This window comes from Grampus griseus (assembly GCF_964374135.1).
Source record: "Grampus griseus genome assembly, chromosome: 8".
Classification (NCBI taxonomy): domain Eukaryota; kingdom Metazoa; phylum Chordata; class Mammalia; order Artiodactyla; family Delphinidae; genus Grampus; species Grampus griseus.
This window is the reverse complement of record NC_139002.1, coordinates 24,550,481-24,563,544: the sequence shown is the minus strand read 5'-3', so window position 1 is coordinate 24,563,544 and position 13,064 is coordinate 24,550,481. Positions and strand designations below refer to the sequence as shown.

General features: G+C 36.2%; 1 protein-coding gene across 1 annotated transcript in view; it reads right to left on the bottom strand.

The window, feature by feature from the left end:
- Nucleotides 1-13,064, bottom strand: part of LOC309826602 (protein MFI) — a gene marked incomplete at both ends in the record, with an annotated part of 89,876 nt that overhangs the window by 26,285 nt on the left and 50,527 nt on the right. The window contains 2 exon segments of the mRNA XM_082660859.1: nucleotides 3,342-3,472; nucleotides 4,903-5,103. Of these exon segments, the coding sequence (XP_082516985.1) occupies nucleotides 3,342-3,472; nucleotides 4,903-5,103 (332 nt within the window).

The window sequence follows — 13,064 nt, the reverse complement described above, 5'->3', positions numbered from 1 at the left end:
AGTATGTCCTGCCAGTCCCTTCTGGCTTGCAGAGTTTCTGCTGAAAGATCAGCTGTTAACCTTATGGGGATTCCCTTGTGTGTTATATGTTGTTTTTCTCTTGCTGCTTTTAATATGTTTTCTTTGTATTTAATTTTTGACAGTTTGATTAATATGTGTCTTGGTGTGTTTCTCCTTGGATTTATCCTGTATGTGACTTTCTGTGCTTCCTGGACTTGATTAACTATTTCCTTTCCCATATTAGGGAAGTTTTCAACTATAATCTCTTCAAATATTTTCTCAGTCCCTTTCTTTTTCTCTTCTTCTTCTGGGACCCCTATAATTCGAATGTTCATTCGTTTAATGTTTTCCCAGAGGTCTCTGAGACTGTCTTCAGTTCTTTTCATTCTTTTTTCTTTATTCTGCTCTGCAGTAGTTATTTCCACTATTTTATCTTCCAGGTCACTTATCCGTTCTTCTGCCTCAGTTATTCTGCTATTGATCTCTTCTAGAGTATTTTTAATTTCACTTATTGTGTTGTTCATCGTTGCTTGTTTCCTCTTTAGTTCTTCTAGGTCCTTGTTAAATGTTTCTTGCATTTTCTCTATTCTGTTTCCAAGATTTTGGATCACCTTTACTATCATTTTTCTGAATTCTTTTTCAGGTAGACTGCCTATTTCCTCTTCATTTGTTAGGTCTGGTGGGTTTTATCTTGCTACTTCACCTGCTGTGTGTTTTTCTGTCTTGTCATTTTGCTTATCTTACTGTGTTTGGGGTCTCCTTTTTGCAGGCTGCAGGTTCGTAGTTCCTGTTGTTTTTGGTGTCTGTTTCCAGTGGCTAAAGTTGGTTCAGTGAGTTGTGTAGGCTTCCTGGTGGAGGAGACTAGTGCCTGTGTTCTGGTGGATGATGCTTGATCTTGTCTTTCTGGTGGGCAGGTCCATGTCTGATGGTGTGTTTTGGGGTGTCTGTGGCCTTATTATGATTTTAGGCAGCCTCTCTGCTAATGGGTGGGGTTGTGTTCCTGTCTTGCTAGTTGTTTGGCATAGCGTGTCCAAGCACTGTAGCTTGTTGGTCGTTGACTGAAGCTGGATGTTGGTGTTGAGATGGAGATCTCTGGGAGATTTTTGCCATTTGATATTATGTGGAGCTGGGAGGTCTCTTGTGGACCAGTGTCCTGAAGTTGGCTCTCCCACCTCAGAGGCACAGCACTGACTCCTGGCTTCAGCACCAAGAGCCTTTCATCCACATGGCTCAGAATAAAAGGGAGAAAAAGCAGAAAGAAAGAAAGAAGGAGGATAAAATAAAGTAAGAGAAAATAAAATAGTTATTAAAATAAAAAGTAAGAAATAATTATTAAGAAAAATTTTTTTAAAAAAGTAAAAACAAAACAAAACAAAATGGATGGACAGAACCCTAGGACAAATGGTGAAAGCAAAGCTATACAGACAAAATCTCACACAGAAGCATACACATACACAGTCAGAAAAAGAGGAAAAGGGGAAAAAACAATATATCTTGCTCTCAAAGTCCACCTCCTCAATTTGGGATGATTCGCTGTCTATTCAGGTATTCCACCTATCCAGGGTACATCAAGTTGATTGTGGAGCTTTAATCCACTGCTCCTGAGGCTGCTTGGAAAAATTTCCCTTCTATTCTTCACATAGCATCCGGGCCTCAGCTCTGGATTTGGCCCTGCCTCTGCGTGTAGGTCACCAGAGGGCGTCTGTTCTTCGCTCAGAAAGAATGGGGTTAAAGGAGCCACTGATTCGGGGGCTGTGGCTCACTCAGGCCACGGGGAGGAAGGCCCATGGAGTGCGCGGCGAGCTTGCGGCGGCAGAGGCCAGCAGGACATTGCACCAGCCTGAGGCACACCGTGTGTTCTCCAGGGGAACTTGTGCCTGGATCCCCGGACACTGGCAGTGGCAGGCTGCACAGGCTTCCCAGAAGGGGGGTGTGGATAGTGACTTGTGCTCGTACAGAGGCTTCTTGGTGGTGGCAGCAGCAGCCTTAGCGTCTCATGCCCGTCTCTGGGGTCTGCACTGTTAGCCGCAGCTCGCATCCACCTCTGGAACTCCTTTAAGCAGCGCTCTTAATCCCCTCTCCCCACGCACCAGGAAACAAAGAGGGAAGAAAAAGTCTCTTGCCTCTTCGGCAGGTCCAGACTTTCCCCCAGACTCCGTCCCGGCTAGCCGTGGTGCACTAACCCCTTCAGGCTGTGTTCACGCAGCCAGTCCTCTCCCTGCACTCCGACCAAAGCCCGAGCCTCAGCTCCCAGCCCCCAGCCATCCCGGCGGTTGAGCATACAAGCCTCTCGGGCTGGTGAGTGCCGGTCGGCAGCGATCCTCTGTACAGGAATCTCTGCTTTGCCCTCCGCACCCTGTTGCTGCGCTCTCCTCCGAGGCTTTGAAGCTTCCCCCCTCCACCACCCGCAGTCTCCGCCTGTGAAGGGGCTTCCTAGTGTGTGGAAACCTTTCCTCCTTCACAGCTCCCTCCCGCTGGTGCGGGTCCAGTCCCTATACTTTTGTCTCTGTTTATTCTTTTTTCATTTGCCCTACCCAGGTACGTGGGGAGTTTCTTGCCTTTTGGGAGGTCTGAGGTCTTCTGCCAGCGTTCAGTGGGTGTTCTGTAGGAGTTGTTCCACGTGTAGATGTATTTCTGATGTATCTTTGGGGAGGAAGGTGATCTCTGCATTTTACTCTTCCTCAGTCTTCCCTCTCGTGTCTCTCCATTTTTATTTTTAAAAGATATTTTTGGTGAGTTAGCTGATATTATTTTTTCTTCTCAGGGATATATTTTCCTGCTTCTTTGAGTGCCTGGTAATCGATTACTATATGGTAGACATTGTAAATTTTATAGATTTTGACCACTTGAGTATATTGTGTTCCTTTAAATATTTGGGGGCTTTGTTCTTATACATTGTCAAGTAAACTTGGAAACAATTTGATTCTTTTGAGACTTGCTTCTAAGATTTGTTAGATGGGTCCAGAATGACTTTTAGTGTAATCTGTACAAGTCAGTTTCTTTAGGGGAGAAAGAAAGGTTGAGAATGGTATAGAGTGGGTCTAGTGGGTCATATTAAATTTATCTCATATATAAGAGTAAATGCTGATTTTCATATCTCATGTTCCAAAAGATTATGATTTCCTTGTGGTCAAAGAGAACCTGTCTTTTCCCGTTTATATCCCAGAAATTAACAGTGTCTAGCAGGCATTTATTATGTATTTGCTTTCTATGTATTTTAAAAAATATACTGTAATATTTCATCTTATTTTTAAAGTAACATGTAGTTACTTTAGTAGTGATAGCAGTCTAAAAAATGACTGTATACTTCTTTAGTAAGTCTAAGTATTTCATCAACTTACATTTGCTGCATCCATTCTATTTTTCTAATTTTTCTTTTCTTTTCTATATCTTGCCTTCTCTTTAATTTAGAGAAATGGAATTCACTTTCCTTTTTGTCTCCCACCATTACATTTTCAGTAGACTTCCAAAACTATTGAGAAATGAAAAATGAATACACAAAATATTGGATTACTGATTATGAAGTTATCTGACTATAGAAAAGAACTTCTATGTGTTCAGTAGGAATATGCCAAGATAGAAATAGAGGAGAGGATAGACCCTTTTAAGATATTTCTAATTAAGTGAATGGCACATTGAACCTTAAGAGGCATATGCCATAGGAAAATTAGTGTACTGAGGTACTATTTAATAAGTATTTGTTGAATGAATAAATGAATAGACATATTCTAAGAGTGTTTTAGTTTCTCATAAGAACAGATCTGACCAGTAGGTGCTATTGACTTTTGAAGACTCTAATCCTCAAGGAATATGGGCACACTCAAAGAATACAGAAATCTCACCATTGTGTCCCAAGACTTTGTGGTTTCTCCTGTTTGACACTTTATACTGATTGCCTGTTTTCCTATTTCCAATTCATTCTTCCTCCCTCACCACATACACATTAAATAACAAAGAGGAAAGTTTGTTACCCCCCACAGCACTCTGAACTTGCCTCTATTAAATCACATATTCACTGCACTGTACTGAAATATCCTGTTTACTTGACTTTCTCCTTAATTAAAAGCAAACTACTTGAGAGGAAGGACTATTCTTATGTACTATTGCTTCCCAAGCATCTAGTACAATGCCTGACATCTGGTTGGTATGCAATAAAGTTTGTTGAATGAATGAATGAATTCACACTTTGATCATTTTCACTTTTCATACTTAGTATATTCAGTATACTACATTCTACAATCTGTATACCAGAGACTGAGGATTTGAATGAAGATACTTGCAGCTATATAAACAAATATCCAGAGCTATAGAACCAGATAATGTTAACTTTAAAAATATAAGCTTACAAATATCCTTAGATAGAAATTATTTCCACAAAAAGATTAAACATGGGTGTCTATAGAAAAGTCCTAGAATCACATATATGCATTAGGAACTATATATATTTAAAATCATTCTGTTCATATGAGCACATGTTAAATTTTCCAACATCATGAAAACCCAAATGATCTCCCACTAGTGTCGGCTGTTACAAGTTCTATAGAGAAAATGGCATATTATTCTCAAGAACCCTCACCACTTGTTCAAGGATTAATATAGAATCAACAACATCTTCAGATTTGCTTTGCTATAAAGATGGGTAATAGCTGAATGCCACAGAGTATCTAAAGATAGCCTAGATTCAAAGATGACTATTAAAAGTAGAAGTAAATGTTAAAAAAAAAAAGATATATTGCTGTATCTTGAAGTATATTAGTAACCACAGAATAGTTAAGTAAATTTTATCAGTTAAATTAGTAGGATTCATTATTTTTAAAAATAATCTAAAAATTAATTTTCAGAAAGACAGATAGGTTTGTAAGCACATAATATTCAAAATTATTAATGTTTATCTTTTCTTACTTTATCAGAAACAGGCCTCCAGCCATTGTTCTCTGTACGACGATACCAGCCACTATAATCCTCTTCCTGAAGATTATCACTTTTAATATGAGATGTATGTTTTGCTGGAAGTTTTGTGTAATCTCTAGGGCTATTAGCACACAGATCTTCAATATGTCTGTGAGTGAAAATTTTATAGTATATTTCAGGTGGAAATTTAACCTATAGTTGGAAAAGTTCAAAGGACCGTTTCAATTTAATTAGAAAAATGGTTTATGTTTTTTAAAATTACATCTTTTAAATTTCATGTAAATGTGCTTTAAAAGTACTAAATAAGAATTTATCCATACTTACACCACCTAATCTGAATCGTACATTAATGCCAGCAGCAGCATCTAGAAGTTCTGCCTATAAAAAAAAATTAGTCTTCAACATTCTGTATATATCAGTTCACAACTTCTCACTCTATAATGTTAAACAGTTGTTGAATATTGATTATTTATGAAATAGATGAAGTGAATAAACTTCAAATAGTTAATTTTAAATCAGAAAGTATCTTAGGATTTATTTTCTTATAGACACTCAATAAGTAAAACAGCTTACATTATAACTGGGAAAATGATACCAAACTATGTTTCCTTTCTATGTAATGTAAAAGTGTAAAAGTCAGGTGATTTATTAGTCATAAAACAGAAGTTTTTAAAAAATTCCTCAAATATATGATTTTCATATTAAATATCTTCCAGGTAAATTCAGAGAAAAAAATGTGACTGGTGAATCTGAGTTAAACAACAGATGACCTTTCCTAGCTAGCTTTTATTAAATCAAAAATCCATGTTTAAATTTTGTAAGAATTGTATATAATTGGTCTTCTAAATTTTAGTGCCCCACACCAAATGGAAAGTAGAGAAAAAATTATTGGTCCCCAACCTGTCTCCTGATTATACTGAGTTAGATGAGAAAACAGATGTTACCCTAAATTGTTCAGCCTGAAAGACAACATTAGTTTTGCATAATTTTCTCCTGGCTAAAAATTACACACACACACACACACATACACACACACACACACACACACACACACACACACACACACACACACACACACATACAAACACACGGTCCCTGACTTATGATGGTTTGACTTACAATTTTTCATTTTTATGATGGTGTAAAAGTGGTACATATTCAGTAGAAACCATACTACTAATTTTGAATTTTGATCTTTCCCCAGGCTAGTGATACACTGTATGATACTCACTCTGTCCTGTGATGCTGGGTAGCAGCAATGAGAGAGACAGAGAACACAAAATACTAATATCAGAAATGAAAGACGGGTCATCACTACTGATTCCGTGGACACTAAAATGATAATGAACAAATATTATGAATAATGCTATGCTCACAAATTTAATAACCTAAATAAAATGGATTGATTCCTTGAAAGATAAAACCTACCAAACCTCACATAAGGAGAAATAGACAATATGAATAGATCGATAGCTATTAAAGAAATTTAATGAATAATTCACCTTTCAAAGTAGAAAACACCAGACCCAGATTTGTCCACTGGTTAATTCTATCAAACATTTAAGGAAGACAGCATAGTGGAAATCACCCAAGCTGAACAGAGAAAAGAAAAAAGAATTTTAAAAATGAGGATAGCTTAGGAGACTTCTAGGACAACATGAAGCATACTAACATTTGCATTATAGGGGGTCCCAGAAGGAGAAAAAAGAGAGAAACCAGCAGAGAATTTATTTAAGGAAGTAATATTTGAAAACTTCCCTAACCTGGAGGAGGAAACAGTCATCCAGGTCCAGGAAGCATAGAGAGTCCAAAACAAGATAAACCCCAAGAGGTCCACAACAAGACACATTATAACTAAAATAGAAAAAATTAAGGATAAAAGAGAATCTTAAAAACAGCAAGGGAAAACCCACTAGTTACATGCAAGGGAACTCCCATAAGACTATCAGCTGACTTTTCAGCAGAAACTTTGCAGGCCAGAAGGGTGTGGCAGAATATATTCAAAGTAATAAATGGAAAAAAACCTACAACCAAAATTACTCCATCTGGCAAGGCTATCATTCAGATTTGAAGTAGGTATAGAGGTTACAGACAAGCAAAGGTAAAAGAGCTCAGCACCACTAAACCAACTTTACAAGAAATGTTAGAGGGACTTCTCTAAGTGGAAAAGAAAAGACCACAACCAAAAATATAAAAATTATGAAAGGAAAAATCCAAACACACAGTAAAGCTAGTAGATCAACCATGTATAAATGCACAATAAAGGTAGTAGATCAACCATGTATATAAGACAAAAGTAGTAAAATATCTAAATTCACAATAAGGAGTTAAGGGATTCAAAAAACAAAAAGATGTAAAATATATCAAAACCATGAAACATGGTAGCAGAAGTACAAATGCAGGTTTGTTAGAATGCTTTCAAACTTAAGGGATCTTCAAATTAAAAAAACATACATGTAGACACACACACCTCATGGTAATCACAAACCAAAAACCTATAATACATACACACACAAAAAAGGAGAAAGAAAGCCAAAAAAACATAAAGATAGCCATCAAATCACAAAGGAGGAGGGCAAAAGAAGAAAGGGAAAAAAAAGAACTTCAAAAACTACCAGAAAACAGTGAACAAATGGTAATAAATAGATATTTATCAATAATTACTTTAGGGACTTCCCTGGTGGTCCAGTGGTAAACAATCTGCCTTACAATGCAGGGGACTCTGGTTCGATCCCTGGTCAGGGAACTAAGATCCCACATGCCATGGGGCAACTGAGCATGCATGCCAAAACTACTGAGCTCATGCACTTCAACTAGAGAGCCTGCGTGCCACAAACTACAAAGCCCATGCACTCTGGAGCCCATGCATCACAGCTAGAAAAGAGAAAACTCTCACGCTACAACTAGAGAGAAACCCACATGCCTCAACGAAGATCCCACATGCTGCAACTAAGACCTGACTCAGCCAAAAAATAAAATTTTTAAAAATTTTAAAAATAATTACTTTAAATGTAAATGGAATATTACTCAGCCATAAAAAGAATGAAATTAGGTCATTTATAGAGATGTGGATGGGCCTAGAGTCTGTCATACAGAGTGAAGTAAGTCAGAAAGAGAAAAGCAAATATTGTATATTAACACATATATGTGGAATCTAAAAAAATGGTACAGATGAACCTCTTTGTAGGGCAGCAATAGAGATGCAGACTAGAGAATGGGCAGGTGGACATGGTGGGGAAGGGGAGGGTGGGATGAATTGGGAGATTAGGATTGACATATATACACTACTATGTGTAAAATAGCTAGCTAGTGGGAACCTGTTATCTTTCCCTGTTATAGCATGAGGAGGTCAGCTCAGTGCTCTGTGATGACCTAGATGGGTTGGATGGGGGGTGGGTGGGAAGGAGGTCCAAGAGGGACGGCTATACATATAGCTGATTCACCTCGGTGTACAGCAGAAAATAACACAACATTGTAAAGCAGTTATACTTCAATTTAAAAAAATCTGTATAGGAGAGGAAATTTCCACCTCAAAGGTGGGGTAGTCCACAAACATAGGAAGATGCACAGAAGTTGGGCAGTAAAAAGTGGGAAAATAAAATGCCCACCTGTGAGAAAAAAATATATATATATGGACACAGATATACACAACTCATGGTAATCACAAACCAAAAATAATATATACACACACAAAAAAAGGAGAAAGGAACCCAAAATAACATAACGATAGCCATCAAGTCACAAGGGAAGAGAGCAAAAGAAGAAAGGAGCGAAAAAGAACTACAAAAGCAAACAGCAAACGATGAACAAATGGTAATAAATACATATTTATTAATAATTACTTTAAATGTAAATAGACTAAATGCTCCAATTGAAAGATATATGGTGGCTGAATGGATACAAAAACAAGACTCTACAAGAGACCCACTTCAGATCTAGGGACACATACAGACTGAAAGTGAGGAGATGGAAAAGGTATTCCATTCAAATGGAAATCAAAAGAAAGCCAGGTAGCAATACTTAGACTAAATAGACTTTAAAACAAGGACTGTAACAAGAGACAAGGAAGGACAGTGCATAATGATGAAGAGATCCATCCAAAAAGAAGATAAAACAATTGTAGGAACACTTAAATATATAAAGCAAATAATAACAGACATAAAGGGAGAAATTGACAGTAACACAATAACAGTAGGGGACTTTAACACCCCATTTACATCAAAGATAGATCATCCAGACAGAAGATCAATATGAAAACACTGACCTTAAATGACACATTAAACCAGATGGAGTTAATAGATACATAGAGAACATTCCATCCAAAAGTAGCTGAATACACATTCTTTTCAAGTGCATGTGGAACGTTCTCCAGGATAGATCACATGCTAGGCCACAAAACAATTGTCAATAAATTTAATAAGATTGAAATCATATCAAACATCTTTCCAATCACAACATTATGAGAAAAAACTGCAAAAAACACAAACATGGGAAGGCTAAAGAATATGCTACTAAACAACTAATGGATCAGTGAAGAAATCAAAGAGGAAATCAAAAAAATACCTAGAGACAAATGAGAATGAAAACACAATGACCCAAAACCTATGGGACACAGCAAAAGCAGCTCTAAGAGGGAAATTTATAGAGGTACAATCCTTCCCTAGAACATGAGAAAAATCTCAAACAATCTAACCTTACATCTAAAAGAACTAGAAAAAGAAGAACAAAACCCGAAGTTAATAGAAGGAAAGAAATCATAAAGATCAGAGAAGAAATTAATGAAATAAAGACCAAAAAATAAAAACATGAAAGATTAATGAAACTAAGAGGTGGTTCTTTGAAAAGATAAACAAAATTGATAAAATTTTATCCAGATTCATCAAGAAAAAAAGAGAAAGGGCTCAAATATATAAAATCAGAAACGAAAGAAGTTACAACTGATACCACTGAAACACAAAGGCTCATAAGAGATTACTACAAACAACTATGCACCAATAATATGGACAACTTAGAAGAAATAAATTCCCAGAAACATACAGTATCCCAAGAATGAATCAGGAAGAAATAGAAAATATGTACAGACCAATTACCAGTGATGAAATTGAATCAGTAATTTAAAAACCCCCAACAAACAAAAGTTCAGGGCCAGACAGCTTCACAGGTGAATTCTGCCAAACAGTTAGAGAAAGGTTATCTTTGTTCATTCTCAAACTACTCCAAAATGAAAGAGAAGAGGATAGAATGCTTCCAAACTCATTCTATGAAGCCAATATCATTCTGATACTTAAACCAAACAAAGACACCACATAAAAAGAAAATTACAGGCCAATATCATTGATGAATACAGATGCAAAAATCCTCAACAAAATATTAGCAAACTGAATTCAACAATACATTAAAAGTATCATATATAATAGCTGTGTGACTTTGGGAAAATCATATAACCTCTTTATGTCTTGGTTTTATCAGCTGGAAAATAGTAATATCTAGCCCATAGATATTGCTTGGTGATAAATAAATGAGATAATGTCTGTGTGAAGCAATGGCACATAGTAGATACTCAGTAAAAAAAACAAAAAAGTATCATATACAATGATCAAGTGGAATTTATCCCAGGGATTCAAGAATAATTCAATACCTATGAATCAATCAATGTGATACACCACAGTGATATATTGGAGAATAAAATTCACATGATTATCTCAATAGATGCAGAAAAACTTTTGAAAAATTCAAATCAATTTATGCTAGAAAAAATCTCAACAGAGTGGGTATAGAGGGAACATACCTCTACATAATAAAGGCCATATATGAAAAACTTACAGCCAATATCATACTCAACGGTGAAAAGCTGAAAGCATTTCCTCTAAGATCAGGAACAGGATAAGGATGCCCACTCTCACCACTTTCATTCAACATAGTATTGGAAGTCCTAGACGCAGCAATCAGATGAGAAAAAGAAATAATCCAAATTGGAAAGGAAGAAGTAAAACTTTCACTGTTTGTGGATGACATGATACTATACATAAAAAGTCCTAAAGACACCACCAAAAAACTATGAAAGCTAATTAAGGAATTAAGTAAATTTTCAGGATATTAAAATAATGTACAGAAATCTTTTGGGCTTCTATACACTAACAATGAACTATCAGAAAGAAAAATTAAGGAAACAATCCTACTTACAATTATACCAAAAAGCACAAAATATGTAGGATAAAATCTAACCAAGGAAGTAAAAGACCTGTACTTGGAAAACTATAAGACACTGATTTAAGAAACTGAATATGACACACATAAAAAATAGAAAGATATATTCTGCTCATGGAATTAATATTTCTAAAATGGGGAATTCCCTGGTGGTCCAGTGGTTAGGACTCAGTGCTTTCACTGCCAAAGGAACAGGTTCAATCCCTGGTCAGGGAACAAAGATCCCACAAGCCACGCACCCCCCCCCCCAAAATGGCCATATTATCCAAAGCAATCTACAGACTCAGTGCAATCTCTATCAAAATACCAATGGCATTTTTCACAGAACAAGCACAAATAATTTAAAAATGTGTATGGAAACACAAATGACCCTGAACAGTCAAAGCAATCTTGAGAAAAAAGAACAAAGCTGGGGGAATCATCCTCCCTGACTTCAGACTATACTACAAAGCTACAGTAATCAAAATAGTATGGTAGAGGCACAAAAACAGAGACATAGATCAATGGAACAGAATAGAGATCCCAGAAATAAATCCATGCACCTTTGGTCAATTAATCTATGACAAAGGAGTCAAGAACAAACAATGGAGAAAAGACAGTCCCTTCAATAAACGGTGCTGGGAAAACTGGACAGCCACATGTAAAATAATGAAATAAGAACATTCTCTAACACCATATACAAAAATAAAATGGATTAAAGACCTAAATGTAAGACCAAATACTATAAAACTCCTAGAGGAAAACATAGGCAGAACACTCTTTGACATAAATTGTAGCAGTATTTTTTTTTTGATCTGTCTCCTACAGCAAAGGAAACAAAAGCAAAAATAAATGGGACCTAATTAAACTTAAAAGCTTTTGCACAGCAAAAGAAACCATCAACAAAACAAAAAGACAATCTATGGAAGAAAATATTTGCAAATGATATGACTGAAAAAAGATATATCCAAAATATATACAGAGCTCATAAAACTCAAACAAGCAACCTAATTAAAAAGTGGGTATTTCCCCCACTTTTGGAAAATGAATAGACATTTTCCCAAAGACATACAGGTGGCTAACAGTCACATGAAAAGATGCTCAACACCGCTAGTCATTAGAGAAATGCAAATCAAATCCACAATGAGATATCATCTCACACCTGTCAGAATTGTTATCATCAAAAAGAACACAAATAACAAATGTTGGCAAGGCTGTGGAGAGAAGCAAACACTTGCTCACTGTTGGTGGAATGTAAATTGGTACAGCTAATGTGGAAAACAGGATGGAAGTTTCTCAAAAAATTAAAAATAGAACTGCCATATGACCCAGCAATTCCACTCCTGAGTACATATCCAAAAAAACGAAAAACACTAGATTGAAAATATACATGCACCCCAATGTTCACAGCAGGATTATTTACAATAGCCAAGATATGGAAGCAACATGTATCCATCAACAGATGAATGAACAAAGAATATGTTTATATGTATATATACACAATAGAATCCTCAGCAGCCATTAAAAAATGCAATTTTTCCATTTGTAAAAACATGAATGGACCTAGAGAGTATTATGTTAAGTGAAATAAGTCAGACATAGAAAGACAAATACTCTATATTATCACTTATATGTGGAATCTAAAAAATAAAACAAATAAATGTATATAATAAAACAGAAACAGGTCCACAGATATAGGGAACAAACTAGTGATTACCAGTGAGGAGAGGTAAGGGGGAGGGGAAATATGGAGGAGGGGACTAAGTGGTACAAACTATTATGTACGAAATAAGCTTCAAAGATATATAGTACAACACAAGGAATATAGCCAACATTTAATAGTACCTATAAAAGGAGTATAACCTTTAAAAATTGTGAATCACTCTGTTGTACACCTGTAACTTGTATAACATTGTACATCACCTATACTTCAATTAAGGGGAAAAAACCCCCCATAATGTACCACC